This window comes from Daphnia pulicaria, chromosome 7, assembly GCF_021234035.1.
Source record: "Daphnia pulicaria isolate SC F1-1A chromosome 7, SC_F0-13Bv2, whole genome shotgun sequence".
NCBI classification, from domain to species: Eukaryota; Metazoa; Arthropoda; class Branchiopoda; order Diplostraca; family Daphniidae; genus Daphnia; species Daphnia pulicaria.
Window position 1 is genome coordinate 4,757,206 of NC_060919.1, and position 26,384 is coordinate 4,783,589.

The following is a 26,384-nucleotide window of genomic DNA, read 5'->3' on the forward strand; positions in this document are numbered from 1 at the left end:
GAACAGCTGATTTTAAAAAAAACAGCTGTCAAGAAAACTGTCAATTGGTATTGGTATTGGTATTTTTAGGTGCCGTCTGCTTTATTCACAGACTGGTCTTCTAATCTAGATGACCTTACGCACCGGCGATAGTAGATTGCTATGGTTTTTTGTTCGATGGCGTGAGCAGTGTAAGTGTTGTATTGTGTGGAAGGAGCCCCGAGGAGGGGGATGGAAGTACCATCATTGTGTACGATTTTTACTAGCTAGTGCCCTGTGTAGGAAGAGATCTGTATTGTATGTGTAGTGGTAGTGCCCGGGTATGGGAGCAACTATGCTCACCAGGAGAGTCGAACTCAGGTCTCCGGTGCCCCCCGATCACCAAGCGACGCCTTATCCGACTCACCTACCCGCCCCCCAAGAGAACTGTCAAGTAAACGTTAGAAAACATGTTCCAAAAAAACAAAAGAGAACAGCTGTCAAGAAATCTGTCAAGTAATCATTAAAACAGCTGTTTAAAACAAAAACAAGAAATGCTGTGAGAGGTGACACATTGACACCGTCATTTGGAAAAAAAACACGTGACTGGCAAAAGTTTTTTCTGAATTGACTCTCGAAAAAGATTTAGGATACCTACATCTAGGATTGAAATTCTTGAGATAATTTAATTTCAAAATAAGAACAACTGTTAAACTTATTTTACGAACTTTCATTGCTGATCATCTGCTTTACAATATCGATTCAATTTTGGTTCTGCCAATGAACTCCCGACTACCAGAAGTTTGTGATATCTCGTTCGTGATGACTTTTTTCCTTTGTGAGTTGACTGTAGGCCTACACTTTTTAGAATCTATATTCAATTTAAAGGGTTTGGTCGTCGATCGTAAATGTGATTCTAACGTTGTTATCACGTTAACTTCCCAGTAATATATTGTTTAGTTTTTACCTGAACTGCGAATATATGTGCAAAAACGAGAAAGTTGAAACCCTGAGAAAATAACTCAAAGACAATTGAATGAATAAACCAAGCAAGAAAGTCGTTGCGAATTCGGGGCTCTTAACTCACCTCGACCCTCGACTTTTGACATTTTGTAAAGCATCTTGACTTTCAATTCCATTCATTTGCCTAACGTATAACAATATTGGTAGCTTCCGTGCGGATAGAATTTCGAATGGATGATGTGATCCGGAAATTTGTTTTTCCCCCAACCTAAAGAAAAAGCACTTAACGGGATTAGAAAGTAGATATCGCACACTTGATTTATAGCCGTATAACCCGATTTCGGTCCCTATGTACAGGCGTAACGGTTTAAGAAGAAATAACTCTTCTTTTCCTTTTGGCAATATTCGACTTGTAGGCTTTCTCCTGGCGTGTCTTTCCTATTATACAATGGATCGCTAAAGGCATTAGGCAAATAAACCTATATAATTGGGACCATACCATACAGAAATCTAGAGCTGTTTTTTTTTTTTACACTTCTACAGTGTATGCCTCTAAGCGACGATAAATAAATATACCGACCCAGTTTTTCCTGAGATGTTTACCGCTCGCTTGATCCATTGAAAAGTGCTGCCGTAAAAAAATCGCCTGTCGAAATCGCCGTTTGTGAAATATATCGAGATCGACTTTCATATTCATTTTCTAGCGTCAAAATATGATTTCTCTAACTCGTCTGTCGACTGGATTTTACCAGAAACTCTCAAAGGTAATAGTGTTTGCTTAAAAAAAACTTTTATCCGCTTTTATCCGTTTTTTGACCTCACCAACAGACAAAGTGTCTGAAATGGTTGGACCACTTTTCTGCCGTTTCTGACAAGATCAGGAATTACCATAAAAATCTTGATGTACTATTCTGTTTATTTTTTTACATTACGAGAGGTGCCGATCTCTGAGAACGAGACTTTCTCCTTGTGTAATTATTATTTTGTTTTGTTTTGATCACGGTGAGATGGAGGCTGCGCTCTGTAACACAGCAGTTGTAGATTGAAATTGATTCGTCGCCGATATATAGCGCATTATTTAGCATTCATTTACGGTGCAATTACAGCTAGTGCATAAATCTATAAAAGCTTTTTGAGCTGCTGTTCAGATTAGAAAGTATCAGACATCACCTGATTCTAGCGGGATGAAATCTCCTTGTTTATTAAAGAATAATATATTTCCATTTAACGAAATGTATTTAAGCAACTGTTTTTGTTACTTCCGCATAATCATGACAGCCGGTCATGTTTTCATTTGACTATTTGTTAACTTTCTCTTCAGCTCTTCCCGTGTGTGTGTGTGTGTCTATAGTTCCAGCATATGCATAACAATGAATAAATTGACCGCCTTAGAGATTATTTAATATCCCAGACAGGCAAAAAAGATGTGCGCAACACAGGCCCCGTTAGGAATATGAACGGCACGTAGTACGTTGTAGAAACTGAAATGGTGTATATAGGATTGGGTTAATGACAAATGACTGTGACCTTATACGTCTACCGCGGGAAATGTCCTGATGACCATTTTTCGTTTGAAAGAAATTTCACTGATGCTCGGTCTCTCCTCATCTGTTTGCTACAGGAGTTAATTTTACGTCACGTAGGCCACAATCTAGCACGTTGCGCATGAATCACACTGCTAGAGAACTTGCAGTTGTGAAGACGACCCAAAGTCCCGAAAGTGCAGAGTGAGAAAGTTTTTTTTGTTTGTGGGCGTGTTTAATTTTCTAGGTTGTGGCATCATTTCTCGTTGAGAATTTTTTCACCTGCAAATAAGGTTAGGTACCCACTTGATACAGCGGACTGTTACTCATCATCCGCTTTGCTTTTCCATTAGTCATTTGTATATCCAGCACTGGCACTGTGCAGACTATTGTTTGCAGCAGCTTGTTCGGATGTTTCTTTTTCCCCCTGTCCATGATATCGTTGCTTTTGCCGACATCTTGTCCTACATGTACTACACCTTCAACTTTGAAACTGAGCCAAGAATTGTTCACGCATTCCTCTAGTCGTTCCCAGAAGAAGATGCGCCATGACTCGTTATTTACTCGTGATTTTATCACTCTGTTGCTTTATTCTGATATCGTCGAAGACGTTACTCCCGTTTTCCTTCCACTCAAACGCCGATCCTTACACCGTAGAAAATTCAGCTCATGACACTAAATAGCTCTCTCTATTTGCCCTTTTTTCTCTTGAAATAATAACACGCCAGTGGCCACTTATCCTCGTAAAGAAAATACGGCCAGCCTGTGTTGAGCGGAATGTTCTCCGATAGGATCTATTTAGGAGTGTCTCGTAATGTAAGGCTTTTTCAAGTCGTAAAAATTCTTTCTCCGGTTTTTCCAGTCATCATATTTTTTTTTTTAAAGAACTTTTCTTGCCGTTATGTCCACACAACCGCTGCAATTATCGATGACCGTCCGGTATGCAAATGAGACTAGCATATGTACCTCGCCAGGAAGCCGTCGTCATCAGTGGGTAGCTATCCAAGGCCGTTTATCAAAAGTTCCGAAAAGTTCCTTATTGCCAGTTTGTTCCGTCTGACCCTCGAGAAATAAAATAACGTATGCAAATACCGTAAGAGGGGGGACAATGTTCCTGTAGAGAGCGACCAACCCATTACGTCCGACTCGGGAGTAGCTACGTGGTCCGACTTTATAAAAAACAAAATTTATTTTGCCATTAAAATTCCCAGAACCCGAATAACTGCTTTAACCGCAAATTATTCGTTTTTCGTCTTTTTGAAATTATTTGTTGGCGAAAAAAAAATAAAAAAAAAAAATGGAGAAACGATTGGATAAAAATTGATAGTGTTGGTCGACTGAACTTTGGATTTTCACCTGGCTCCAAAATTGTTTTTCTCTGATTTCTAAAATTTTTTTGCCGCTGTTTGGACGACCGCCTTATCTGTACAAAACAGGAAATGTTGGCTGGGTCAGTGTATAGTCTGCAAGGCTGTAACGTTTCGCCATGGGTTATCTTTCCAGTTATCACGAATACTACTCTGGCATAAAATTCTTTCAGATGATCTATAGCCATCCAGTTTTGGTGTCATCTGTAATTATCAGAATTTGTTCCATTTTTCTTAAATGAAATTTTCGGCTGATCACGACGGCGGGAAACAAGTCCATCCAAATTTTTTTTTACCTCCTTTTGTCGTGAAAATATTTAGATTTTTGCATTGTTTTTGGCGAAATGTATCATGTAGGTGTTACGATTTCTCAGAACTACTGACACGTTCATTATGATGCAACCGGTTATGTCGGCATCAGCACCACAAGGCGCTCAATGATTTTATAATATTCACGTATAGAAACTCGAAATAGGTGAAACTAGAGAAATTCATGAGATTCAATGGCAATTTTTTTTAATGAATGACGACGACTAGGAAGTGAAACGCAATTACAACAAGCGAAATCACGTAGGCTTCCAGCAGCCATGGAATTAATAAAAAGGTCGAAAACCTAATTCAAACTTTTTTGTTCGTCCAAGAGAGAAAATTCCGAAAGTCACCTGTTCAACACATCCCCTTTTTTTTCGAGACCGATTTCCATCCTCTTTCTAGAATCATCGCTTTAGATCGCTATACCTATGACTGGCGACCGTATACGTGCGTGTAAATATACGGCCGACTCTCCGTGTCGGGAGCAACAGTGCGTTTCTATCCTCTGTACGGGACGGTCCTCCCAGCTCTTATCTCTTTTTTAGTCTTAAGAGTGTGTTGTCCTGATAAGGGGGTGACCTTAGTGTTTTTTGTTTTTTTTTTCACGAACACTATTTCTCGGGAGTTTTTATTTCAGTGGTCTTCCCGCCAAAGGGACGAATTACTTTACTTTAGCTCGGAATAGTTTAGAATTTATTTTTTTAAAAATGTTGCTGGAACTCGGTATGACTTTGACGACCTTGCTGGGCAAGTATTTCTTCCTGCGTGATAGTTCCAACAATCCGGAAGGGGTGATTCGTGACTCTCGGGTAAGTTTGATTTTCTCACACGTATCTTATAAAATATTTAAACACGATAGTGCTATGTCTATTCTTTTTGGAATAATTAAGGTTTTATTACTGCTTAAAATTCTACGGGACTATGGGAGGTGTTGAAGGAAATTGTTTGTTTTTTATTTGCCTCATTAAAGAATTCGTGTTTTGCATTCGAGTCAAATTAAAATGCTAATTGCCACGCAGCGTTTATAATTTGGAAATCCAGTCGAAATGCTAAATTTTATTAAGTCGTTAACATTGCGTTTCTTTATCGAGGACAGACGGGGCGTGATAAACAATTCGCCCAAGCGAATGAAACGTTTAATTAAAAAACAAAACAGTTAGCCATTATTCCACCAGGTTGTGGCCAGGTGTTTTGATTACGTAAGCCATTGTCGTCTGTAGTTTTCAATAGGCATCATTCGTGAGTTTGTCTTTACTCGAGTTTATGATACTACAGGAAAACCGGGTTGTCGGGTGATTGGAGTTTTCCGTTAGTTCTTCTTTATACTATAATCTGTGACATTTAAGAATGAATGGGCCTTGTCTAGACTTTAATTTCAGGTACACGATAATTATAGAGAAACCCTGACATTGTGATTGAAATTGCTGGTTCACCGTCCTAACGGTTCAATGATCGGAATGTACCGTCGTACCGCGAGTCATATGACATATATGCATATGCTCGTTCCGTATTAGGAAGTCAAAGACGTGTGTCACGCTCCCGCTGGCCGTCGTCGCCATGTATGAAAACTTGTTTGCGAACCGCAGTCAACATTTTTGATTTTTACGGGATAGAGAGAAGAAGTAGACAAATCGCAAAGTTGGACGTTTTCTCTATCGTGACAAGTCGTCATTAGCGATATGCATCGCCCATTGTTTATCCCATCAGTGATTGCCGCTCCTAACAAGCTCTCTCCGCGCTGTGAAATTTTTCGTTTCCGTTATTACACTCTAGAGTTGCGAATGTTGTGATAAGATTCCGTCGCCAAGAACCGTGTAACTCAAAGTGTCGCTGTATCTCTATGTTTATTATTACGGAACTATTGAGAGAGAAAGTTGGGAACCAGCGAGCGAAACCCGGTCCATTGAAAGGATGTACGAGCCAGCGCTAGCCAATTTGCTTTGCTTGAAGACGTATACGCGCAGATAGTGAGAAGCGAATATCAAACCAGCAGTAGGTCGGACAAAGTCGAAATTGGCTTTTAACTAGGTCCAATTTTCAGTCATGAAAATTTCTAATTTGAAAAGAAAAAAACTCTTATTTCCTCCGGTTAAAAAAAGCAACCGTTCAGTCCTTCCTTCTTATAATGTTATGAGCTTCAAAATACATGAGAGCGGCAACCCAAAAATTGTTCGGCGCAGCAGAAAAACAAAAACGGACCAACATTTTTTGTTTGGTGCAATAGAATCCCTGGCGGAAAATAAAACCAGTTCGAAAATAGGAAAATAAGCGTCTTCGAAAGTCTTGGACGTTATTTTTTTTATTTTGGCAGCTAGAGATGATGTGAATTAATCAATCAATCTTATCTTCATTTCCAATCGAATCAAATGATTACATTCATGTAAGAGAAAATGTCCGTATTTATCGCTGTGAGACCGAAGGAAGGATCGCCAATCATTGTTGCGCTTTTACTTTTTGGAGATTAATCTGATAATCACACATGCAAATGAAATGTATACTAGATTATTCTGACAGTCGGAAGCCAGCGGCCGTCCAGATGCCGATTATACATCCAAATGATTAACCTGGAAGTTTCAGGTTTCAACTAATTTTATTCCAATATAGCCAAACAAAAAAATATCCAAAGAGGCAACCAATTGATGTTTCAGTATCTTTCGGCGATATCCCGATGTTTTCATATTTTTTTTTTTATTTAGGATTTTTTTTTTACGATGAATATTTAAGTGTGTTTAAGACTTCGTAGACTTTCACGAATCTTCCCTTTTGTAGATTTGGTATCTAGGTTATTGGAGATCCTTTTTAGAATTTTGGCATTATTTGTAGATGAGTCAAAATCATTTTTCAACTTTAAGTGGATATATCATTAGCAATCGACGATATGGAAGATGTCTTTCTAAACATGGAAGAAAATTGGGAAAGAAAGTCTCGAGTAGAAAGAGAAACTCGAAAATGTGAAGAAGAGAAGCCGCGACCATTTTCGTCAAGTCACCAAAGATTTCCGCTTTTTGTCAACGGGGATTCCCCTGAAACCGCAACTTCCTCCCAAATTTTACAAACGATACCTACTTGTAGTCGACCTCGAGCTTGTAAAATAACTCGAGAAATTACGGAATTTGTTCCCGTAAGCCCCAAAGGGGGTAAACTGTACGTGCACAAATCTTTTGCATCAATGGAGAAGAAAATGCTAGTCTGGCGCGTGCAATTCAAAAAAAATGAAAAATAAGAAAGCGCTAGGCGTCCAAAAGAACATTAACGTTCTTTTTGTCCGAGATGGAGCGTACGTTCGTACCGTTGCAGAAATAATAGTCGATTACAAATGGATTTTTCTTTTTACATATGTATAAAATCTTTTTACCATTTTGATTACAATCTTTATTTTACTCTTTATATACGTATAGGGTTTGCGGACTGAATACGACTTCATTATCATCGGCGCTGGATCGGCCGGTGCTGTTATCGCTAATCGTCTTACCGAAATAGAAGAATGGAAAGTCTTGCTCCTCGAGGCCGGAGGTGACGAAAATCTTTGGGGTCAAGTGCCGGCCGCGGCGGCCGATATCCAACTCACCGAACGCGATTGGCAGTACCAGACGGAAGAAATGAGGGGTCAAGCTTGTCTCGGATTGGAGAACCAGAGGTTTGTAACACTTTAACTTTTCTTTTTTTTCTTCAAATACTATAGACCTGAAATTATTACTCTTGTCTTTAATGAATCATCGTAGATGTCTCTGGCCGCGGGGTAAGATGATGGGCGGCACGTCGTCGATCAATTACATGCTGTACGTACGTGGAAACCGGCGTGATTACGATCAGTGGGCCCAACTTGGAAATTACGGATGGTCTTACGACGAAGTTTTACCGTATTTTGTCAAGTCGGAAGACAATCAGAACCCGTACCTGGCCGGAACTAAATACCACGGCAAGGGTGGATACCTGACCGTGAGCGAGGCTGGTTACCAATCGCCATTAGGAGGTGCATTTATTCAGGGTGGCAAGGAAATGGGATACGAAAATCGTGACGGCAATGGCGAATATCAAACTGGTAAGTTATTCAAATTCAGACGAATTAAAAACAAATTACAGTTTGACTATATTCCCCGAAAGGTTTCATGTTCGCCCAGGGGACAATCCGCAAAGGCCATCGCTGCTCCAGTTCCAAGGCGTTCATCCGACCCATCCGCAAGCGGAAGAACCTCCACATTTCCATGCATTCGCACGTGACAAAGATCTTGATTGATCCCAAAACCAAACAGGCCTACGGGGTGCAGTTCCAAAAGCGAGACAGAATCTACCACATTTTTGCACGGAAGGAAGTGATCCTGTCAGCCGGCGACACGGCCAGTCCCCACCTTCTGATGTTGAGCGGGATCGGACCAGCTCCCCATCTGCAGGAAAAGGGAATCTACCCGATCCACGCCAATTTACCGGTCGGCAAAAATCTGCACGACCATGTCGCCTTGGGTGAAGTCATCTTCCTGATCGACCAGCCGTATTCTTTGAAGGAAGAACGAGTTAGAAACGTACAGACGATCCTCAACTACACGGCCTGGGGAGGAACACCCCTGTCCATGTTGGGAGGTATATTTTGTTGATTCAAATTGTTTACTACTTCAATTAATGACGTTGAAACGATTCGCAAAAGTTTAGGTGTTGAGGGACTCGCTTGGCTCAAGACCAAGTACGCGGATGCCAACGACGACTGGCCGGACGTCCAGTTTCATTTCATCGGGTCCTGCGTGACAGCCGATCGAGGCCGATCCGTTCGATATTCGCACGGCGTCTCGGATTCTGTTTGGGAGGAATACTACCTGCCGATTATTGACAGGGATTGCTGGAGCGTTATGCCCGTGACTCTGCGGCCCAGATCGCGAGGTTACATCCGTCTCAACTCGGCCGACCCCTTCGACAAGCCCATCATCAATCCGAATTACTACAGCGATCCTTACGACTTGGCAGTGACGATTGAGGGCATCAAGCTGGCCTTGCAGCTCAGTCAAACGTCGGCTTTTAAGAAAATGAACAGCAAATTCTACGACAAGCCTTTCCCTGGCTGCGAACGCTTCCCTATGGGAACGGACGATTACTGGGCCTGTTGGGTTCGCAGTTACAGGTAATTATTCATTTTGATGAAATTGTTTTGACTCTGGGTTCATGAATTATTTATCGAACATTGATCGGTTGATTTAGTGTTACATTGGCGCATACCGCGGGTACTTGTCAAATGGGTCCAGATAATGACCCGATGGCTGTTGTGGACCCTTTATTACGAGTACGAGGAATCAGAAACTTGCGTGTGGCCGACACATCCATCATGCCACTCGTGCCCAGCGGCAACACGAACGCTGCCGCGGTAATAAACCAACACACCGCCATGAATAAATATGTTTTGTAAAATGTGAATTAATTTCTTTTTTCTTTTGCTTTTGTTTCCCTGGCAGATTATGATCGGAGAAAAGGCGTCGGATCTTATTAAAGACACATGGTATACTAAGTGACAAAAAGTACCTGCACGAAACGCGATAATAGAGCGATAGTCCAAACAAATTTTGTTTTTTTATTTAACTGAATCGTCATGTAATGTAGTTAATTTTAATAGTAGTCATTTAGTCTAATCTTTAATTTTAACTTTTAACGGATTGCTTGAGTTGTCGCTGGATTTCGTTCTCTTCTCGCTCCTGGCGCAGCTTGCGTTTGTTTGTCTTGTTGTCCATCTCTTCGCAGTGATCGGCAAACATCAACTTGAGAGCGGGGATGAAATAAGGCAAATGGTGGAAACGATTTGGACTAATTGTCATGTTGTCGAAAGCCACGCCTATCGTGTTGGAGGAGAAAGCTTTCTCGTTGAAGATGGGAATTTTGGAGTAGCGTTGACTGAAGTGTGTCAGCAACGTGAATTTGGCTCCCATCGAACGGCCAACTTCGATCGCCTAGTTAAAGAGCTCAAGATGATTTACGTCTAAATGAAAAACGGCAGTGGAAGAATATTACCTGAGATATGGTGCTGTGAGTCTTCATTTTGGCTTCCTCTTCCATCCCGTCCTCCATTGTGGCCTCATGGATCAGCAGATCCGAGTCTCGACCGATATCAATCAAACCCAAGCATGGCATGGTGTCGCCGGAATAAGTCAACTTGAAGCCGTCGGCTGTAGTTAGTGAGACGCCGAACGCGCTGGGGCAATGACGAACGTAAGTGGTGACAATCGATTTCAAGTTGAGACCGGTGAGGAGCGCAGGATCCGGTTTTTCCTTCTCGAAGAGGTTGACACAGGAAAACAGTTTGTAATATTGCCTGATCCGCTCGAAGCTGTGGTGATAGGTTTTTAGCCAAAAATTGATCTGATGTGGAGCAATCAGCCAGACGGGGCCAGCGTCAGATCGTGTCCGCTCAATCGCGTGTTGTCGGCCTTGAAGTAAACCAATCAACCCAATGTGGTGGTCAGCATGAAGATGCGAGATGTAGACGCCAACAAGGTTGGACAAAACGTGGGCGGCTTTTTCGTGTCCAAAGAAACGGACAATCTGCCCGTATGTTCCTTCTCCACAATCCATCAGAATAAACCGATCCTTCCTGAAACAGTAATTAATGGCTATTAAATTTAATTTGTGAGAATTTGAATGCGAAAAGCGATTACTCTAATTCGACTAGAATGCCACTAGTGTTTCTGGTTTTGTTTGGAATGCATGATCCTGTTCCGAGGAAAGTTACTTTAGGGTAGACTCTGCTGCTAATGGGAACCGCATCAGCCAGGGAAGACTTCAAGGCTTCTAAGCTGGCCGGGAAACCTTCCTGAGCAAGACTCTCATTGACGTACTCCTTAGGATTCAGAACCGGTACAAGGGACGTGTTGAGTTTTAGCGGAGGTCTCAAATTAAATTTCGTTAGAGTTTGACACTCTAATTCTGCTGCCTCGGCTTGTTCGGTTTCTCCTTCCACTCGCATATCAAAAGGTAAATGAGGAAAAATTTCTGAATCGAGGAGATGCAGTTGATGTTGAATGCGATGGACGGCCACACTACCAAATCCTCGCCTTTCTTCGCCATCTTTGGGCGTTCCAAGCATCAAATGACAAGTAGTCACCGAAAAACCGTCCATCCATTCTTGATATTTCGGATGTTTCGTCAGCTAAAAGGGGAAAAAAATAAATAAAAGTCTTAATTACACTGACAGAGAATGTTTTTTTCTGGAAACCTTACCTCAACCGGAGTGAAATGAACTATGATTTGGGGAGAGTCAAGTTCGCTGGCTCCGTTTCGTCTTTGCAATTGGCAGAGCTGTGGTTCTGATACAAAATTATCTAAGTAGGTTTCGTCCGGGCATTCGACGACTACGAATATTGGACCGGGATCATCCGGTGAACAGACGTCAGAAGCTAAAACAGTCTTGCCATTGGGAAGCGTGATATCTTGCCCAGCTTTCAATTGGCCGTAGAGTGGTCCGGGTGGGACCCCCAAATCGAAGCACTTTTTCGCAATAAGCGTACCCTGCTTCGCTTGTAAACGGCATACATAAGCTAGAACGGCTTTGGATTTCGGGTTCTCGTCACTTTCATCTTCAACACGAGTCCTTTTAGCAGCTGGAACGTCCTCTAAGAAAATTAATATTGGTTACATTTCGATTCTAATCTGAACCACTGATAACTCACCAGGATTTCCTTTTTCTCGACAATAATAATTGGTCACATCCTCCTCTTCGATAGGAGAACTAGAAGCTGAACGTGGTAATTTTGCGTCATCATTGGGCATAATAGTTACATAATTTAATTTCATGGCAGCATCTTCATAAGATGATGCAGGTGAAGTAGCATCCACATGATTGACTTGTAAATTCTTTAATATGATGAATCTGGAGGCAGCAGTAAATAATTCACCCTATTAAAATTAGATTATGATCTTATTGAATCTGCATTAAAATGTGTGCTTAGATGTTATTTGTGTACCAATCCAGGTGGTCCATGGAGTGTGATATTGGGAACACCAACATCTTGAATTGTTAATGAAATTCCAGGTAACCCACCCACATTTTGCCAAGATGTACGGGTGAAGAAAATGTTCTCAACTTTGGACAGCTTAAACTTGTGCTCATGGGCCAAGCGTTGAGATCCTTCTCCGGAATTGAAGAGATAACTAAAAGCAAACAGGAATTAGACTAAAATACTTTTGCTTTAATTTAAAATGTTACCATGATTGATCGGTGAACATATAGAGGGACCGTGGTGCACCACGAACACCAGAACCCAGAACTTGTAATGTTACGGTTCCTGGTGGGTATTTTGTTTTAGTGATCTTCTTTGCCTGTCTTTCTGATTGAAGACGTGCGACATGACTCGTATCTTTCGGCATGGTGGCGAGTAAATTTAACACACGATTTTTATTTTTTATATCGCCGAATACCTTTTGATTAGAATGAAAACTACGTACAGTAACAACTACAACATTTAACAATGCAAATCGCAAATTCATTAGATATTCCTTGATAATCGGGATATTATGGGGCCTAATTAAAATTTACAGGCACTAACTTTTAACTTTAAACACGTGTTGTCATCTAGAGGGTTGAAAAGCAGAATCAAAACACCGGGCTTGGCAACCACGTCGGTTAAAAACTTAATGTGAAACTAAACTTTTTTTTCTTTGTAAAATTGAATCAAATAAATTTAAATTTATTATTTGAAAAATAAATCACTTAGAATAAAAGGAGTATTAAATTATTTATGTTTCTTGTTTTTGAAACTGGCAAACGGGCAATATGGGCGCCATTGAGAGTTTGCTTAGGCTCATATTCGTTAACTTGGCATAGAGACTGAGCGTGGCGTCATTGTAGTACCTTCCCTGTCACCATCATCCATTTGTTTCGTTCTTATTGAATCTTTCTTAAACTTGTGTTTCGTTTTTAAATTGATAGTCCTTAATTTTGTCAAGTCCTCCACAAACTTATTGTTATCAAAATGGGCGACAAAGTTGACATGAGCTTGGATGATATCATCAAAACTAGCCGTTCAGGCGGCCGGGGCCGTGGAGGACGCGGCGGTCGTGGTGGCAGTTCTCGTGGAGGCAACCGTAATGCCGGCTCAGGACCCGTTCGTAATCAAAGACAGGGAAATGCTGGGGGTCGTGCTGCACCTTACGCCAAGGTAAATATTTGTTAAGTTATTCTTCTTGTTTTTTATTTTGTGTTTTGTTCCATCAGAAAGTATTGCATAATCCTTGGTTGACTTGTTCATCTATTTCAAATCCAAGCTAGTCTGTATCTTACAGTCTTCGTGATGCAATAGTGCTGACTCTTTGTGTATGTTATTTTTAGGGCAACCCAGATGGTGACTGGTCTCATGACATGTATGAAGGTGGACCAAGGAAAAGCAATCCCAGGTTGGGTGCTGCACCGAATGCTGCTGGAGGCGGCTCTTCCAAGCTTGTTGTTTCTAACTTAGACTTTGGTGTGTCAGATGCAGACATTAAGGTATGTCATATATTGCTTCTCTGTTATGATGAACATGTATTGAATAATTCTATTTATAGGAACTTTTTATGGAATTTGGACCATTGAAACATGCTTCTGTGCATTATGACAGATCAGGCAGATCTCTCGGTACAGCTGATGTTGTGTTTGAGCGCCGTCTTGATGCCGTCAAGGTAAACTTAATGAAACTTTTCAACCGTAGGAGAGCCAGCATCAACATTTGTTTCTTTTCCATAGGCAATGAAACAGTACAACGGAGTCCCATTGGATGGTCGATCAATGGTCATTCAGATGGCTACATCCGATTTGAACACAATCGCCAACCGACTGACCAGCCCTCGAGCTAACACTAACAACGGACCGCAACAAAAGAGAACTGGTGCGCCAGCTTCCAACAGAGGTCAGAGAGGAGGAGGAGGAGGCCAGCGCGGTCAGCGAGGTGGTGCTGGTGGTACTGGTGGTGCTCGCCAACGCAATCCCAAACAGCCTGCACCGACAGCAGATGAGCTCGATGCCGAGTTGGAGTCATACAGGAGTGAATTGAAATAACGCAATCGTGTAATGTTCACCAAATTATTTGATTTCTTTGAGTCCAAACGTGGTGGATCAGAGGTTGAATCACTGACGCAAACCCCTGATCACCTTTACTTATTCTCCTCACCACCACCACTTTTTCAATAATGTTTTTTCTTTCGTTCTTTTCATACAAATTCAGTGTTTTGAAAGACAAACCTGTCAGACCTTGTTTTAAGACAAAAAAAATGAAGCTTTCAGCGAAAAACCATTGTTTTTTTATTTGTGATTCCCGAGATGTGTAGAAGCCAAAAGATCTAGTAACGTCCAATTGTATCAAATTGAGTGTATTGGAAAAACTACAAGTTTTTTTTTTAACAAAGTCATGTTTATAAAGATTGTGAAGTGCTTATTATGAGCTGCGAAGTGTGCGACGGATTGCTTGACGCAGTTGCTGAGCTACTGCAGCCTCGTTGATGCTGTCGATTATTGGAATTGAACTTCCACGGTAAGGAATTCGTGATGGTTGTTGAGGGAAGGCTGCGGCTTCGCTGTTAAACTTGGTTGGTTTAGAGAATTGGAAACCTGTTTTCGTTACAAATATTTGTTACTATTAATTAATAATTATATTTAATTTAATCAGGTTTTACTGTGGAGTAGAATTCCGGCTCGGGGGTGAAGTATAAGGTTCATTTCGGCGTTGACTTCTTCCACTGTTGTAATTTCATTAGATGTTTGACCCTGGGACAAATTGGACTCGTGCTGGTCTGCGGCTACTGGTGCTGAACTACCTGGAGTTGCAGTACCTGACGGCAGACTAAGTTGTAGTGGTCCGGCCAGCATATTCACCTTGAGCATTGTCCGTCCGTTAGGGAGAGCCATAGATTGCACATCACCAGTTCGGCGAAGGGTGCTTAGACCAGATAAACGGCAGAATACGCGAACCGATGGTTGAGTTTCCCACTAGAGAAACAATTGTTTAAAATTTTGCTGATAATGATAATAATTTGACAAGTTACCTGAGATGATTCTAGGGCTTCGTGACTCTTTCCATCGCGATTTTTCTCGTCGCTGGAATTTGACCTCATTGATCGCTGGGCGTGAAGACGTGACTGGGATAAGATTGCTGTTTCTTGGACGGATCTTCTTCTCAACATCAGCGGCATAGGATCGAGTCCTGACATTTTGATATCAGCCACTAAACGATCGCAAACTGTTTGGACCAGTCCGTTGAATGACTGCGTTTGGGGCTGGCGCTTGTTGGCGAAAGGTTGGTAGTTTTGGTATCCCATCGGGGTGTACATCGGCATCATCATTTGTGATGGATACATTCCAGTTATGGATTTCATAGCTCCGCAACATCCACATCTGCCCATTGGGTCCATGCTTGTCCATTCGTCGCCCATATCAGACTCTTCATCGTGCCCGTCGTCTATAATTTCAAATTATAAAAATTAAGGTAATGATAAAATAATTAACTTTTAGTTTTAAAAAACTTACCACAAAGAATGTCTTCGAGAAGTTTCTTTGCGTCGACGGATGGACTGGGAGTCATCATGGCAGTCCGGACGTCCCCTTGATCAGCCATCCAATCTAGGGTCCATTCTTTGACGTCATTGGTGACGGCAACTTGGTGTTGAGGACTTGAGGAAAGAAGATCCTCGGCCATTTGCGCGATGGATACATCTTTGTTAGTGTTTGCCAAAGAAATGGCGAAGAAGAAGCAAAGGAGAGTGGTGCACTGTACGACAAGAGACATTTTAAACTGAATCTTCAACAACTCAGGTGCTTCTTATTTATAGGTGAGCGGTCATTGCCGACCTTGAATTTTTTACCATATTTCACAGGTCAATCATCTTTGCTTTATGTTCATGTTGACCTGACTTGACCCCTTTCTTTTTACATTTCAGGTAAAAAAAGTTTTGGAAATTCCGAAAAAGTGCCATTTGGATTCTAAGTAAAGTAAAGGTAATGAGAGATAAATTAGTTCTTATTAAAAAAAAAAAAAAACTTTGGTTATAGTGTCGATCAAGACCAGTGAAGCTAATTAATTGAATTTTGATTATTTTCATGCAGAGCAAATTCAAGATGATCCAACCTCCTGCTTATTAGATCATCGTTCGGTTCGCACGGTCTGTCAAACGCCTTGAACTCAAAATTTTATCACAACTTCTACGACCTTGTCATCGAGGAACGTGGGGCGACATTTTGGCGTCAATGGCGGAGTTCAATAGGTAGGCCCACCATCACCGTTTGTCTGTCTACAAGAGTAGGTTGACCCTTCTTTGTTAAACTGGAATTACCTAGATTTTTGAACCCTGTTTGAGGGTCCAAGTTCGATGTACTATGGTTCTTAACATCGAACCCTTTTTAAAATCTTAGTTTAGACCACTACGAGATTAGACTTTGAACGCCCCAAATATTTTTTTTAGCGTTTATATAATGAAAAAAAAAAAAAAAAATAGTTAAGCAACAACACTATTTCAAACTGAAATCAGTTTATTAGAACAAGCCAATTTTTTAATCAAAATGAGTTAAGGATAGGGCCGATATTGTTCCGAATCGTAATCATAAGTTGGTCGATGAATGACCGTATTCGACTGAAATCGAAAAGTCGGTCTATTGAGCCATCCTTCGCAAATCAGCCGACCAGATCCCATTGATTCGGGAACCAGAACTCGATAGTACTGACGATCGAGGGGAAAACGAAAGTGCATTGCGTAATTATTGAAGTGGCAGATAACGTCGAAATCAGATTGCCAAAAGGTTTTAGATTCGTGTGAATATTGTTTTCCTGGAGGACTATAATTTCTCTGGTCGTAGGTAAAAACGAGAGCGTATTCGTTGACGGACAACTTTTCCAGTTGTAAACCGATTCCGTCTTGCCAGTCAGACACGGTTTTCTGACAGAGTACGCCCCAAATTTTAGTTTCACGAGGCCAATTCCACCATGCTCGAGTTAGGCCCGTACTGACACCGTAACCGCTCCCGAATTCTTGGTAAGGCTGCCAGTTCAATGCTGTACTAGTGGAAACACCGGCCGTTTGGTTCACCCAGTTGAAAGTTACTGGCTGTTCACCTCGATTCCTCAGTCCAATCCAAGAGTCGACGATGCTTTGGTTGTTAAAGAATCCGTAGACTTGCTCCAGGGCTATCCGCATGTTATGGGTCGGAGCAACAGCAAGATGGCCACCTTGTTTAATGCAGAATTGCTGTGCTCCGTCGGCATCGACGGCCTCTTTTAGAGTGAAACGTCTATAACACATTCCAGCGTCCATAACGAGAAAGTGCGTGATCCAACCTTGCCTGTGAAACAAATCAGAAATTTTAATTGCATAGTACAAGTTGCATAAATTATTTTCATGTTACGTACTCGCAGAAATATTCGCCAGTGTGATCAGGTTGATTGCTGATTATAGAGCTGATGTTTGGTGGTAAAGCAGGTCGACTACAAATCATTGGCAAATAATCTTGACAGGACCTGGTAACCATTCGGTTACGTGTCAGATCGTAAGCCGCGCAGAGTTCTTCACCATCCGAATTATATTCCGCTCGAATGTCCTGTTCATTGACCTGGTGAACCCACCGGTTGCTTACTAGATCGTAAAACTAAAATTTAAGAAACTATTTTTTTAAAGAAAAGAATTCACGCTAATGTAACTTTACCTTCATTCCAACTCCAGGGGGGATTCAGAAGAGGCGTGTCTTTATTGAAATGCCGAAAAGGAAGCCAAACGAATCCCGAAGCTGTTGACTGAATTTTGTAGATCCCATCGCGTGAATTTTGAAACCAGTAAGACAAACTTTTTGGCTCCAATATTTCAGGCTGGATAGGCCAACCGGCCCAGCATTTAGCGAGAGCCGTGGCGAATGTTGAAGCTTCCGTTTTGAGATAACATTTTCCGTCGTTAGCATGCTCAAATCCATGGAAACATTTGGGTTCTTCCTTTCTGGGTTTCATGGTGGAGCATTCCTAAATAGTGTAAAACATGTAGTTATATAGTTGTTTGACGATAATGAATTTAATTCTTTTAGATTTTAAACCTGGAAACGGATCGGACGTAAAACAGGCAGACCGCAGCTTCTGGTGATGATGGCTCCGCGGCTATCGAGGCAAATAGGTTCGCCAATAAAATTACCGGATGGTACCGTCTGTCCTAGATAGGCAGTCCATGTTATGTTGCCGCGATCCTGGGGTAAGGCCATGTTACACGGACTGATTATCTCGAGAACCAAATCTGAGCTTCCTTTGGGTAGGAAAAGTGAACGATCCTTTGCCCAGTGAGAAAGTTGAAAATGTTGGCCGAGCTTCTGAACCATCTTGAAGTCAAATTTGTCGATTTTCTAAAAAGATTTTTTAATTATTAACCAGGAAAATGATTTTGGTACTTTCCAAACCCGAATACCTTATTCCTTGTGTGAATCACGAATGAAATGGTGTGGTAAGAGATTACAGGTGGTTCCGTAAAGAATTCAATTGAATTTCCAGATCCCCGAGCGATTTCCTCTTCAACATACTATCGATTACAACATTGGATTGAGAGATATTGTTTGCGGTAATTTATGATTTGCTAATACCTGAGTCAATATAATTTTGGCCGAATCTAGTATACTTTTCAATCGACAGGTAAGGCAGGTGGAAACTAGACGTGCCGTCACCGTGTTCCACATGGATAGGTGAAATCCTCCACCACGAACAACTTCCCTTTCATTTCCGTAGACTGCTTCACAACTGATGAACCCAATCCACGGAATGAGATCATCTTCCGAAGCAAAACTGACCAATCCCTGAATGTCGTAATTGAATTGTTAAGGTAGAAAAATCGATTGTCGAATTTAACTTTCTCTGACCTGAGTAAAGTTGCCTGTGACGTAACCGCCATTTCGCATCCACCTAATGGTAATAGCTGTTTTGTCCAAATCACCAGTTGTTTTAACATCGCATCTCAACTTGAGCGACGTGACTTTAGGCGGAAAAATGTTCATGAATCCGTCCCTATTTTGTCCGATGGGACCCCAATCGATATCGGCGCCCTCCGTCACGGCCGACGCCGATAAGATTTGTCCCCTTGGCGCCGGAACTTGTGGGTGTAATACATATTTTTAGTTTGATCAAAGTATTTCAATGCGGTAAATTAGTGAGAAAGTACTTGAGGTTTGACGAACAAGATATTTGACGTCCGAAACGCAAACGGCATTTGCTGCATCTTGACTGTGTTTCAATGTGAAAGTTTTCGACGGATTGCCACCGGTTTCGAAACAATACAGTTGGCCGTCGGCAACAAGAGGTAGATCAGGTAACAATGTATCAATAAATTGCAGATCTTTCTCTTCATCTGCGGTTCGGATAAAACAGTTAACTCAATTACAGGACTCCTAAAAATAGGTAAATTTCATTACGGGAGTTTCTGATTCCCAGCCACTGCAGACGTCCTTTGCTGAAGCACAAATTAGTCCAAATAGAGCTGCTCCCGTGAATCGACAAACTATCGAGTTCATCCTAAAGATCAAAGAACTTGTAAGTTATTTTTACGCGCTTGATACTATAATAAATTCGTTTCCTTACCAAGTGGTCGGCTCCTGGAAGATCACCTCCTATTCGAGCGCAATCAGTTCGGCTTTCATTCCACGATCGCTTGTTGGGAATTCGTTGGAAGCAAAATATGTTGCCAGCAGGGCAAATCCAATCAGTGGCGAAGGCGAACGAGACGAAAAAGAGGAAAATTAGCGCACAGGCGGACCAGCGCTCTTGACGAAGCATTGTTCACCGAGACACTGCGGAACGATTCCGTGAGTCTCTCGAAAAGAAATCTTAATATTGAGGTCGGCGAAGTGGTTTTATATTGTAACCAGAAATAAGAATATAAGGCGGAGTTAGACACACACACACCCTTGAATTGCGACGAAAAGATATGATTGATTGTCTTTTTTGTGGGTAATTCATGGTTTAACGCACTAGTAATAATCAATTGTGACCATTTGGTAGGGATTTTATACGTCTGTAGAAAGTACATGCACGCGTAGAAAGCACTCGGCTCATGCTTAACCTATATAATTTCTCACTAGTCTGAGCTACATTCCGAAATGGGGCACGCCCCTTATTGTTTTAGAAATAAAAGCTGCATGGCCATAAAGAAGTGTTGAAAGATCCAAGCATCCGCATTGTTCATTTGGGAGAAAACTTACAGGCTTACAGCACATTTGAATGTGAAAAAAGGAAAGTAAAATAACGGAGCAAATTTTTATGTTTGTTCGTGAAATGAATTCGGTGTAGAGCCCTTACAGTTAGCGAAAGGGATCTGAAATCCACGATAATTCATAATAGATTGCAATACAGCAGGTAGTGCAATTAATAGTCGTTGTTTGTCAATGTTGTTTGCGTATAGGAATTCAATGTTGGTATCATTTTAAATTGCGTATATGTGATTATTATTGCGGTAAGAACCGGAAACGGTCCTTGTTGTTGGTGGGCAATCTAGCATGCTTCGTTGGTTTTATACTTCCCACAAATGTATTTCTTGAAACAGGACCTCTCCAATGTTTTCTGAAGGCAAAATTATTTACAGGAAGGTTGATCGAAGAAAAATTAAAATTCTTGAAAAGAACTGACGTCAAGGTTCTGTAAATTGAGATTGTCTATATCTGCAGGCTTTTTATGTATTAGATCATATTTCATTTTCTTTTGAAAAATCCATTTAAAGTCCCATTTCCAATAAAGGAGTGTATTTTTCCCTTTGTAATCAAAAGGAAATCAAGTCATTGTCAAATTATTGCGGATTTTCACTTCAACCGTTTTACTATGGCGGATTTGGGATTTGTACGATAAAATGACGACTCGTTTGAGTAATTTCGATTTTTGCCGCCTTGAAATGCCACCTAGTATCTGCTAATACAACTCAACAACGTTAACATTTGAACTGATAATTTTCGACTGCTTCCAAAACCATAATCAACAACACGATAGAGGAATGGTAAAAAGCAGTATTGTACCGCGTGCACAGTTTCATTACGGGCACGTAGGGTGAAAGTCGTGTTTCCATTCATTGTAGGAAGCCACCTCTGTAAGTAATCGCCTTTTTTCAACGTTAAAAAAATGCATTTAAGAGTTTTGCCTAAAACTACTAATTACAAACAATAGATTATGAAAACTTCGTCTGTGGGAAAAGCCTCCGAAACGACCACCACTACAGATGGCAATATACCACTGGGTAAGTGTCATTAACTTTTAATATCAGGGAAAACTATTAACAAGTTTGTCAGCCACTAAATGTGCTCAGTGACAGTTATTACTTACAGCGTGTTATTACAGTATAATTAGTTACTAATTAGTTTATTCACACTTCACTTTCCATGTCAAAAACCAATTGACAGTTCTTTTCCTGTTACTTAATAATTGCAAATTTAGCAACTATTAGTTGAAACAAAACTTCTGTGAATGAATAATAATTAAGAAATAACATATTTGTTTTGTTGTGAAGTAACTTAAATGTGTTATTTTTTCTTGTATTTTTTTTAGGTTCATTAGAATCACCCAGCAAAACTGGACCTGATGCACAGATTCTGAGGCTGCCATTTAAAGGCAATCTATTGCTGAATTGTGTCAAAAAATGGTTGAATTGTATTGCCTGTTTGCTTTTCTTACCATTAACAATAATAGGAAGATTGGTTGAAGCATTTTTCGCTTTAAAGCAAAGAATTTCGAGACATGATTCCAGTCTCGAAGGTAAAGTTGTTCTCATCACGGGTGCCAGCTCTGGCCTCGGCGAAGCCCTGGCAAAGTGCTTGTACACAGAAGGATGCAAGTTGATTATCGCGTCCAGGCGATACACTGAACTTGATCGTGTGAAAGAACAGTTACTGGGTTCTGGCTTGAGAAAAGGCACCATCTATCCACCTGTGATCATTGAACTAGATCTTCAAGACCTAAACAATTTAGCGGACAAAGTGAGAACTATTCTCGGGGTCTACGGATATGTTGATATTCTTGTGAACAACGCTGGAATCAGTTACAGAGGAGAAGTGACTGATACTTCCCTGGAAGTGGATGCCAAAGTAATGAACATTAACTACTTCGGAACAATTGGATTGACTAAAGGTAAATACCGTCAAATGTGCACTTTTAAAAATCGGGTTTCTGATTTAATTTTAAATTAGCTATTCTTCCTTCAATGATTATACGCCAAAGTGGTCACATCGTGATGATTGGATCACTTCAATCAAAACTGGCAATTCCGTTTCGGTAAGTTTTATCATGTTTTTGAATACTTAATTTTTAATTTTTATCGTCTATGTTGATTCCAGATCGGCCTATGCTGCTTCCAAACATGCACTTCAGGCATTTAGCGACAGTCTGCGAGCGGAAATCCATCGTCACAAAATTGATGTGACAGTCATTAACCCCGGATACATCCGCACAAGTTTGTCTCTGAACGCGCTGACGGGCCGAGGAGACAAATATGGACAGACGGATGAAACTACGGAGTCGGGAGCGGATCCACTTCAAGCTGCATATGAAATTGTCATTGCAATTAAGGAAAAAACCCAAGAGCTGATGCTCTGCTCACTCTTTTATCGTTTAGCAGTATTTCTTCGTGCAATTCTACCCAACGTTTATTTCAAACTTATGGCGCGTCGAGCGGCCAAGAGCAAAAAAAGTCGTTAATTTCTAGTAGAGAATCTCTAATACATTCTGATATAATAAGGATGTATTGTTCAGTTTGTACATTTGGGAAGTTTTCTTTATAACAAGACTACTTGAAGGCAATAAAGTACAGCTTCCAAAGGGTAATGCTAGCTGCTGTAACACAGATGGTGCAATGAAGAGTCTTCCGTTTGTTATCATCTCTTCTTACGAGAACTATGGGACTGGAAGTGGCCAACCTATTGACTGGTAATTTGGCCAGTCTTTTTGTATCCATTTCAACCTGAAGCAAAACCAATAATTGATGTGACCTTTGCCAAGTTAGTCAAGTGTATATATTGTACCTGGTATTTACAGCAAGGATCAAATTGCCAAGATGCTGTGTACAGTCCTGTACACAGCAAGGAAAGGAGACCTAATGGAGTGTATATGAATGGACGATTATCACAGAAGAATCCTAAACAGGAAATTTAACAAAATTAGACTTATATAATGCAACAACTGAATACTAGCAACAATTTACCTGTTATGACCGAACCAAGTCCAGCAAGTACTGCTGTCTTGTGAAGACAATTTCCAACGGCGATCCATCGCGCCGTTTCATCGCCTAGTCGAACTGGCTCAATGACAATTACTGGAACAGCAGCTTCCAGAGCTCGTTCTAGTTCTAGCTCAAATCTTTCCTGGGCGTTTTCACCGTCATAGATTTCTCTTACGACCGCTATTTCAGCCGAATGTGGCCCGCTGAAATTTGAAACAGCATCATTATATTATTGTGACGACCGGAAGCTTATAATATTTTTAAACAGTCATGCAAGGGATTACCTGCTCTTTCTCCTGTCTGCCATTTCTTTTGCCACTTGGCCAGTGTTTTCAAGTGGTTGCTATACGTACTGACGGCCTTGTAAAGTTTCGGCAACAGCCCAAAAACAATCATTGCCGAAACATTTTTTCGTTGCCGTCGGCCTAATGTTTTAACATTTTAATAATATCAAATTAAATAATCTTTGATTTAAACTTTAAAAAATTCACATAACTTGTTCCAATTAAAAAACTATAACTTTATATTCATAAAAATAAAAACGAGAGTCTATTTAATACAGGCAACGTTGTGCAAGTGGCATTAAGCGTCTGTTTTTAACGCTCCTCCCCTTTGTCAACTCGTATGTTTTTCAATAAAACTTTCTGAAAATGTGAGTAAATCGAGTTAAATCCTCAGCATCATTTAATAATTTAGTAAATTTTTACGATAAATCTAAATTAACAATATTTTAAATTTCTGTAAATCACTTAGGCCGGACAAAGAAACTGGCGATCGAAAAGACCGGAAAGCCGGCGAAGATTCCAGTAAATCAAAAGATGCTAGCAAAGATAAAAAGGATACCAAAGATTCTGGGAAGAAAAAAGGCAGAGCTTCAAGCAGTGATAGTTCTTCAAGCAGAAGGTAGTGTTAAACTTTGTTGTGTTTAATGTAACCTTCAGCTTAATGTGACATTACAGTTCTAGATCGTCCAGCAGCAGCAGTAGCAGCAGCTCTAGTTCACGATCATCCAGCAGTTCTTCTTCAGACTCTAGATCATCATCTAGTTCATCTAGCTCTTCTGATTCATCAGGGTCCTCACGTTCCAGCGGTTCATTAAAGAAACACCAGAAAAAGAGGTAATTATTCTAGTAGGATGACAGTAAACAAGTTTCTTGTCATAACAGCATTTTTGTTGACGTACAGAGCCCCAGCGAGTGACAAGCCAAAAGTTGATAGCAAACCTGATGAAGAGAAAACAAAACTGGATGGAGAAAAGAATGTTGACAAAGACAGAAATAAAGAAAACAAACGATCCCGCTCTACATCTCCCCGGAGGCGTCGTCGCGATCGTTCACCTACACCCAAGCCACTTCGAATCCACATCGGCCGACTGACGCGCAATGTCAACAAGGAACACATTAACGAAATTTTCTCCGTTTACGGAACCATCAAAGCTGTCGAGTTTCCCAACGAACGTGCTGGGTTAAGTCACCTCCACCGGGGCTTTGCTTACATCGAGTTTAGTACTGCCGACGAAGCAGAAAATGCAATGAAGCATATGGACGGAGGTAAAGTAACGTTTTTTTTGGTTGCTGCCATGAATACGTTTTTAACCTCAAATAATCTTTAGGTCAAATTGATGGACAAGAAATCACAGCCGCTCCTGTGCTGATCCCCAAAAACCGTCCACCACCACCTCGACGGAATTCACCACCCAGAAATCGACCGGGCCGTTGGGGCATGGGTGGTGGTCGATCTCCACCAAGGTAATACACTATTAAAAGTAAATCTTTTTTCCGGTTATTTGTATCTGTTGTGTTCATTTCTACAGATTCCGAAGACGTTCTCCCCTACGTCGACGATCTCCTCCACGAAGGGACAGAGATAGGAGACCACCTCCACCTGCCCGTTCCAGGTCTCGTTCACCCAATCGCCGTTCAGGTGGCAACAATCGCCGTTACAGTCGCAGTTCATCATCTTCTTCGCGTTAAATAAGACAATCATGATTTATTTAACGTTGAAGAACGTCCACTCTTTTTTTTTATCAACTCAACTTTGTGCTCGTGATTCAGATTTTGCTTTCGCCCGAGCTGTTGCTGATGAGTCAATAGCGTAAATGCCACACGTATTCCGTAAATTTTCCCTTTTTCGATGGAATCCTGCAAGACGATACAATATCACCTGACAATGGCATTTGTCCTTCAGTTGTTTCTACTACATTTCTTTTTCATTTGAAATGAGAAGTTTTATTATTATTTTATCTATCAATTTAAAAAGTTACCCAACCGCAAGTTTATGTTGCCATCTGACGTTTTCCAGTAATACGAGTAGTAATGCTTTCTTTTTAAAGTCAATGGCTGCTGGAGGAGAAACCGGATAAGCCTTTAAAAAAAACTAGTTAGATCTGTTTGTTGGAAACTCAATAGAAGTGTGTGTAGCGGGACATGACAAGTCAGAACACTTTCATTCCGGTTTACATCTGACATGTGAAAGGCGGGAGATACGGTTTCGCCTCGGTGTTATAAACACAAAGAAAGGAACAGCAAATTTTTATCAGGGGGAGGGTAGAAATTTCTCACAACCGGAATGTTTCTAACTGCTTTTTTCCTCCTATGAAAAAGTTGATTTGGTAAATTGTGTTGTCTTCCTACATCCGGCAACGGCGCGCCCAACAGTTGGAACAAATTTGTTTGCACAGCTGTACTCAATTACGGAAGTCTGTTTGGTTCTTATTATCCTCTTAGCAGTCAGCGAATCGCATTGGAAATGTTTTTGAGAATATTTTGTTTGTTTTTTTTCCCCGACCACAATCTTTTCCACGGCTGAATCAACTTGCACCTCGATCCCCAACCGGTTAAATCGTAGACATGAGCATCACGATAATTGTAATTTAATGGATTTTCAAGGCGAGATAAGTACGCGGCTGAAATTATTTCGCCTAAGGTCAAAACTTGTTTAAGAGTTAAAAGAATTTTGTCAGAACAAACTGTCAATCTTTTATGATTTTCGTCCGAAACGGAAAAAAGTTCTCACGAACGTAACAAAGACGACATGCCCCTCTAATTTTTGTTTGTACTTTGTAAACTATCCGTGTAGTTGCACTGAAGTATAATAGGCCCGTACTATA

At 40.9% G+C, this 26,384-nt stretch overlaps 8 protein-coding genes and 1 long non-coding RNA gene across 11 annotated transcripts; 5 read left to right on the forward strand and 4 right to left on the reverse strand.

Moving 5' to 3' along the window:
• Positions 1–4,623: 4,623 nt before the first annotated feature.
• LOC124349555 (glucose dehydrogenase [FAD, quinone]-like) lies at positions 4,624–9,721 on the forward strand. Its single transcript, XM_046800251.1, has 7 exons — positions 4,624–4,932; positions 7,522–7,760; positions 7,846–8,165; positions 8,228–8,701; positions 8,771–9,233; positions 9,311–9,473; positions 9,562–9,721. The coding sequence occupies exons 1-7, from the start codon at positions 4,831–4,833 to the stop codon at positions 9,616–9,618; spliced, it is 1,818 nt and encodes a 605-aa protein (XP_046656207.1). The 5' UTR covers positions 4,624–4,830; the 3' UTR covers positions 9,619–9,721.
• On the reverse strand, positions 9,647–12,694 carry LOC124349467 (ribonuclease Z, mitochondrial-like). Its single transcript, XM_046800110.1, has 7 exons — positions 12,303–12,694; positions 12,061–12,247; positions 11,767–11,992; positions 11,318–11,709; positions 10,756–11,246; positions 10,112–10,691; positions 9,647–10,050 (listed from the first exon to the last, which is right to left on the reverse strand). The coding sequence occupies exons 1-7, from the start codon at positions 12,581–12,583 to the stop codon at positions 9,745–9,747; spliced, it is 2,463 nt and encodes an 820-aa protein (XP_046656066.1). The 5' UTR covers positions 12,584–12,694; the 3' UTR covers positions 9,647–9,744.
• A 205-nt stretch (positions 12,695–12,899) lies between these two features.
• LOC124349944 (THO complex subunit 4-like) lies at positions 12,900–14,361 on the forward strand. The gene is made up of 4 exons (XM_046800894.1): positions 12,900–13,254; positions 13,425–13,580; positions 13,640–13,753; positions 13,818–14,361. The coding sequence occupies exons 1-4, from the start codon at positions 13,069–13,071 to the stop codon at positions 14,127–14,129; spliced, it is 768 nt and encodes a 255-aa protein (XP_046656850.1). The 5' UTR covers positions 12,900–13,068; the 3' UTR covers positions 14,130–14,361.
• A 63-nt stretch (positions 14,362–14,424) lies between these two features.
• On the reverse strand, positions 14,425–15,868 carry LOC124349784. Its single transcript, XM_046800631.1, has 4 exons — positions 15,594–15,868; positions 15,113–15,525; positions 14,744–15,056; positions 14,425–14,678 (listed from the first exon to the last, which is right to left on the reverse strand). The coding sequence occupies exons 1-4, from the start codon at positions 15,850–15,852 to the stop codon at positions 14,506–14,508; spliced, it is 1,158 nt and encodes a 385-aa protein (XP_046656587.1). The 5' UTR covers positions 15,853–15,868; the 3' UTR covers positions 14,425–14,505.
• Positions 15,830–16,489, forward strand: LOC124350475. The gene is made up of 3 exons (XR_006921002.1): positions 15,830–15,895; positions 16,004–16,061; positions 16,170–16,489. It is a non-coding gene; the product is annotated as an uncharacterized LOC124350475 (long non-coding RNA).
• An 85-nt stretch (positions 16,490–16,574) lies between these two features.
• LOC124349458 lies at positions 16,575–20,065 on the reverse strand. Its single transcript, XM_046800085.1, has 10 exons — positions 19,660–20,065; positions 19,494–19,593; positions 19,244–19,429; positions 18,945–19,174; positions 18,672–18,881; positions 18,500–18,610; positions 18,138–18,437; positions 17,760–18,066; positions 17,467–17,689; positions 16,575–17,399 (listed from the first exon to the last, which is right to left on the reverse strand). The coding sequence occupies exons 1-10, from the start codon at positions 19,852–19,854 to the stop codon at positions 16,628–16,630; spliced, it is 2,634 nt and encodes an 877-aa protein (XP_046656041.1). The 5' UTR covers positions 19,855–20,065; the 3' UTR covers positions 16,575–16,627.
• Positions 20,066–21,020: 955 nt separating this feature from the next.
• Positions 21,021–22,795, forward strand: LOC124349820 (dehydrogenase/reductase SDR family protein 7-like). 2 transcript variants are annotated; one of them, XM_046800701.1, is made up of 5 exons: positions 21,021–21,154; positions 21,232–21,301; positions 21,610–22,188; positions 22,248–22,332; positions 22,395–22,795. In XM_046800701.1, exons 2-5 carry the CDS (start codon positions 21,235–21,237, stop codon positions 22,753–22,755), a joined length of 1,092 nt encoding a protein of 363 aa, XP_046656657.1. In that variant the 5' UTR covers positions 21,021–21,154; positions 21,232–21,234; the 3' UTR covers positions 22,756–22,795. The 2 variants fall into 2 exon arrangements, with proteins under 2 accessions (XP_046656657.1, XP_046656658.1); XM_046800702.1 differs by having other exon boundaries at positions 21,033–21,154; positions 21,224–21,301.
• LOC124350061 (transmembrane protein 11, mitochondrial-like) lies at positions 22,781–23,670 on the reverse strand. Its single transcript, XM_046801071.1, has 4 exons — positions 23,560–23,670; positions 23,258–23,478; positions 23,079–23,191; positions 22,781–23,017 (listed from the first exon to the last, which is right to left on the reverse strand). The coding sequence occupies exons 1-4, from the start codon at positions 23,580–23,582 to the stop codon at positions 22,844–22,846; spliced, it is 531 nt and encodes a 176-aa protein (XP_046657027.1). The 5' UTR covers positions 23,583–23,670; the 3' UTR covers positions 22,781–22,843.
• Positions 23,671–23,820: 150 nt separating this feature from the next.
• LOC124349878 (RNA-binding protein with serine-rich domain 1-B-like) lies at positions 23,821–25,450 on the forward strand. 2 transcript variants are annotated; one of them, XM_046800798.1, is made up of 6 exons: positions 23,821–23,927; positions 24,029–24,178; positions 24,235–24,393; positions 24,461–24,825; positions 24,888–25,023; positions 25,089–25,450. In XM_046800798.1, coding segments are annotated over exons 1-6 (972 nt in total). In that variant the 5' UTR covers positions 23,821–23,925; the 3' UTR covers positions 25,249–25,450. The 2 variants fall into 2 exon arrangements, with proteins under 2 accessions (XP_046656754.1, XP_046656755.1); XM_046800799.1 differs by having other exon boundaries at positions 24,241–24,393.
• Positions 25,451–26,384: the final 934 nt, after the last annotated feature.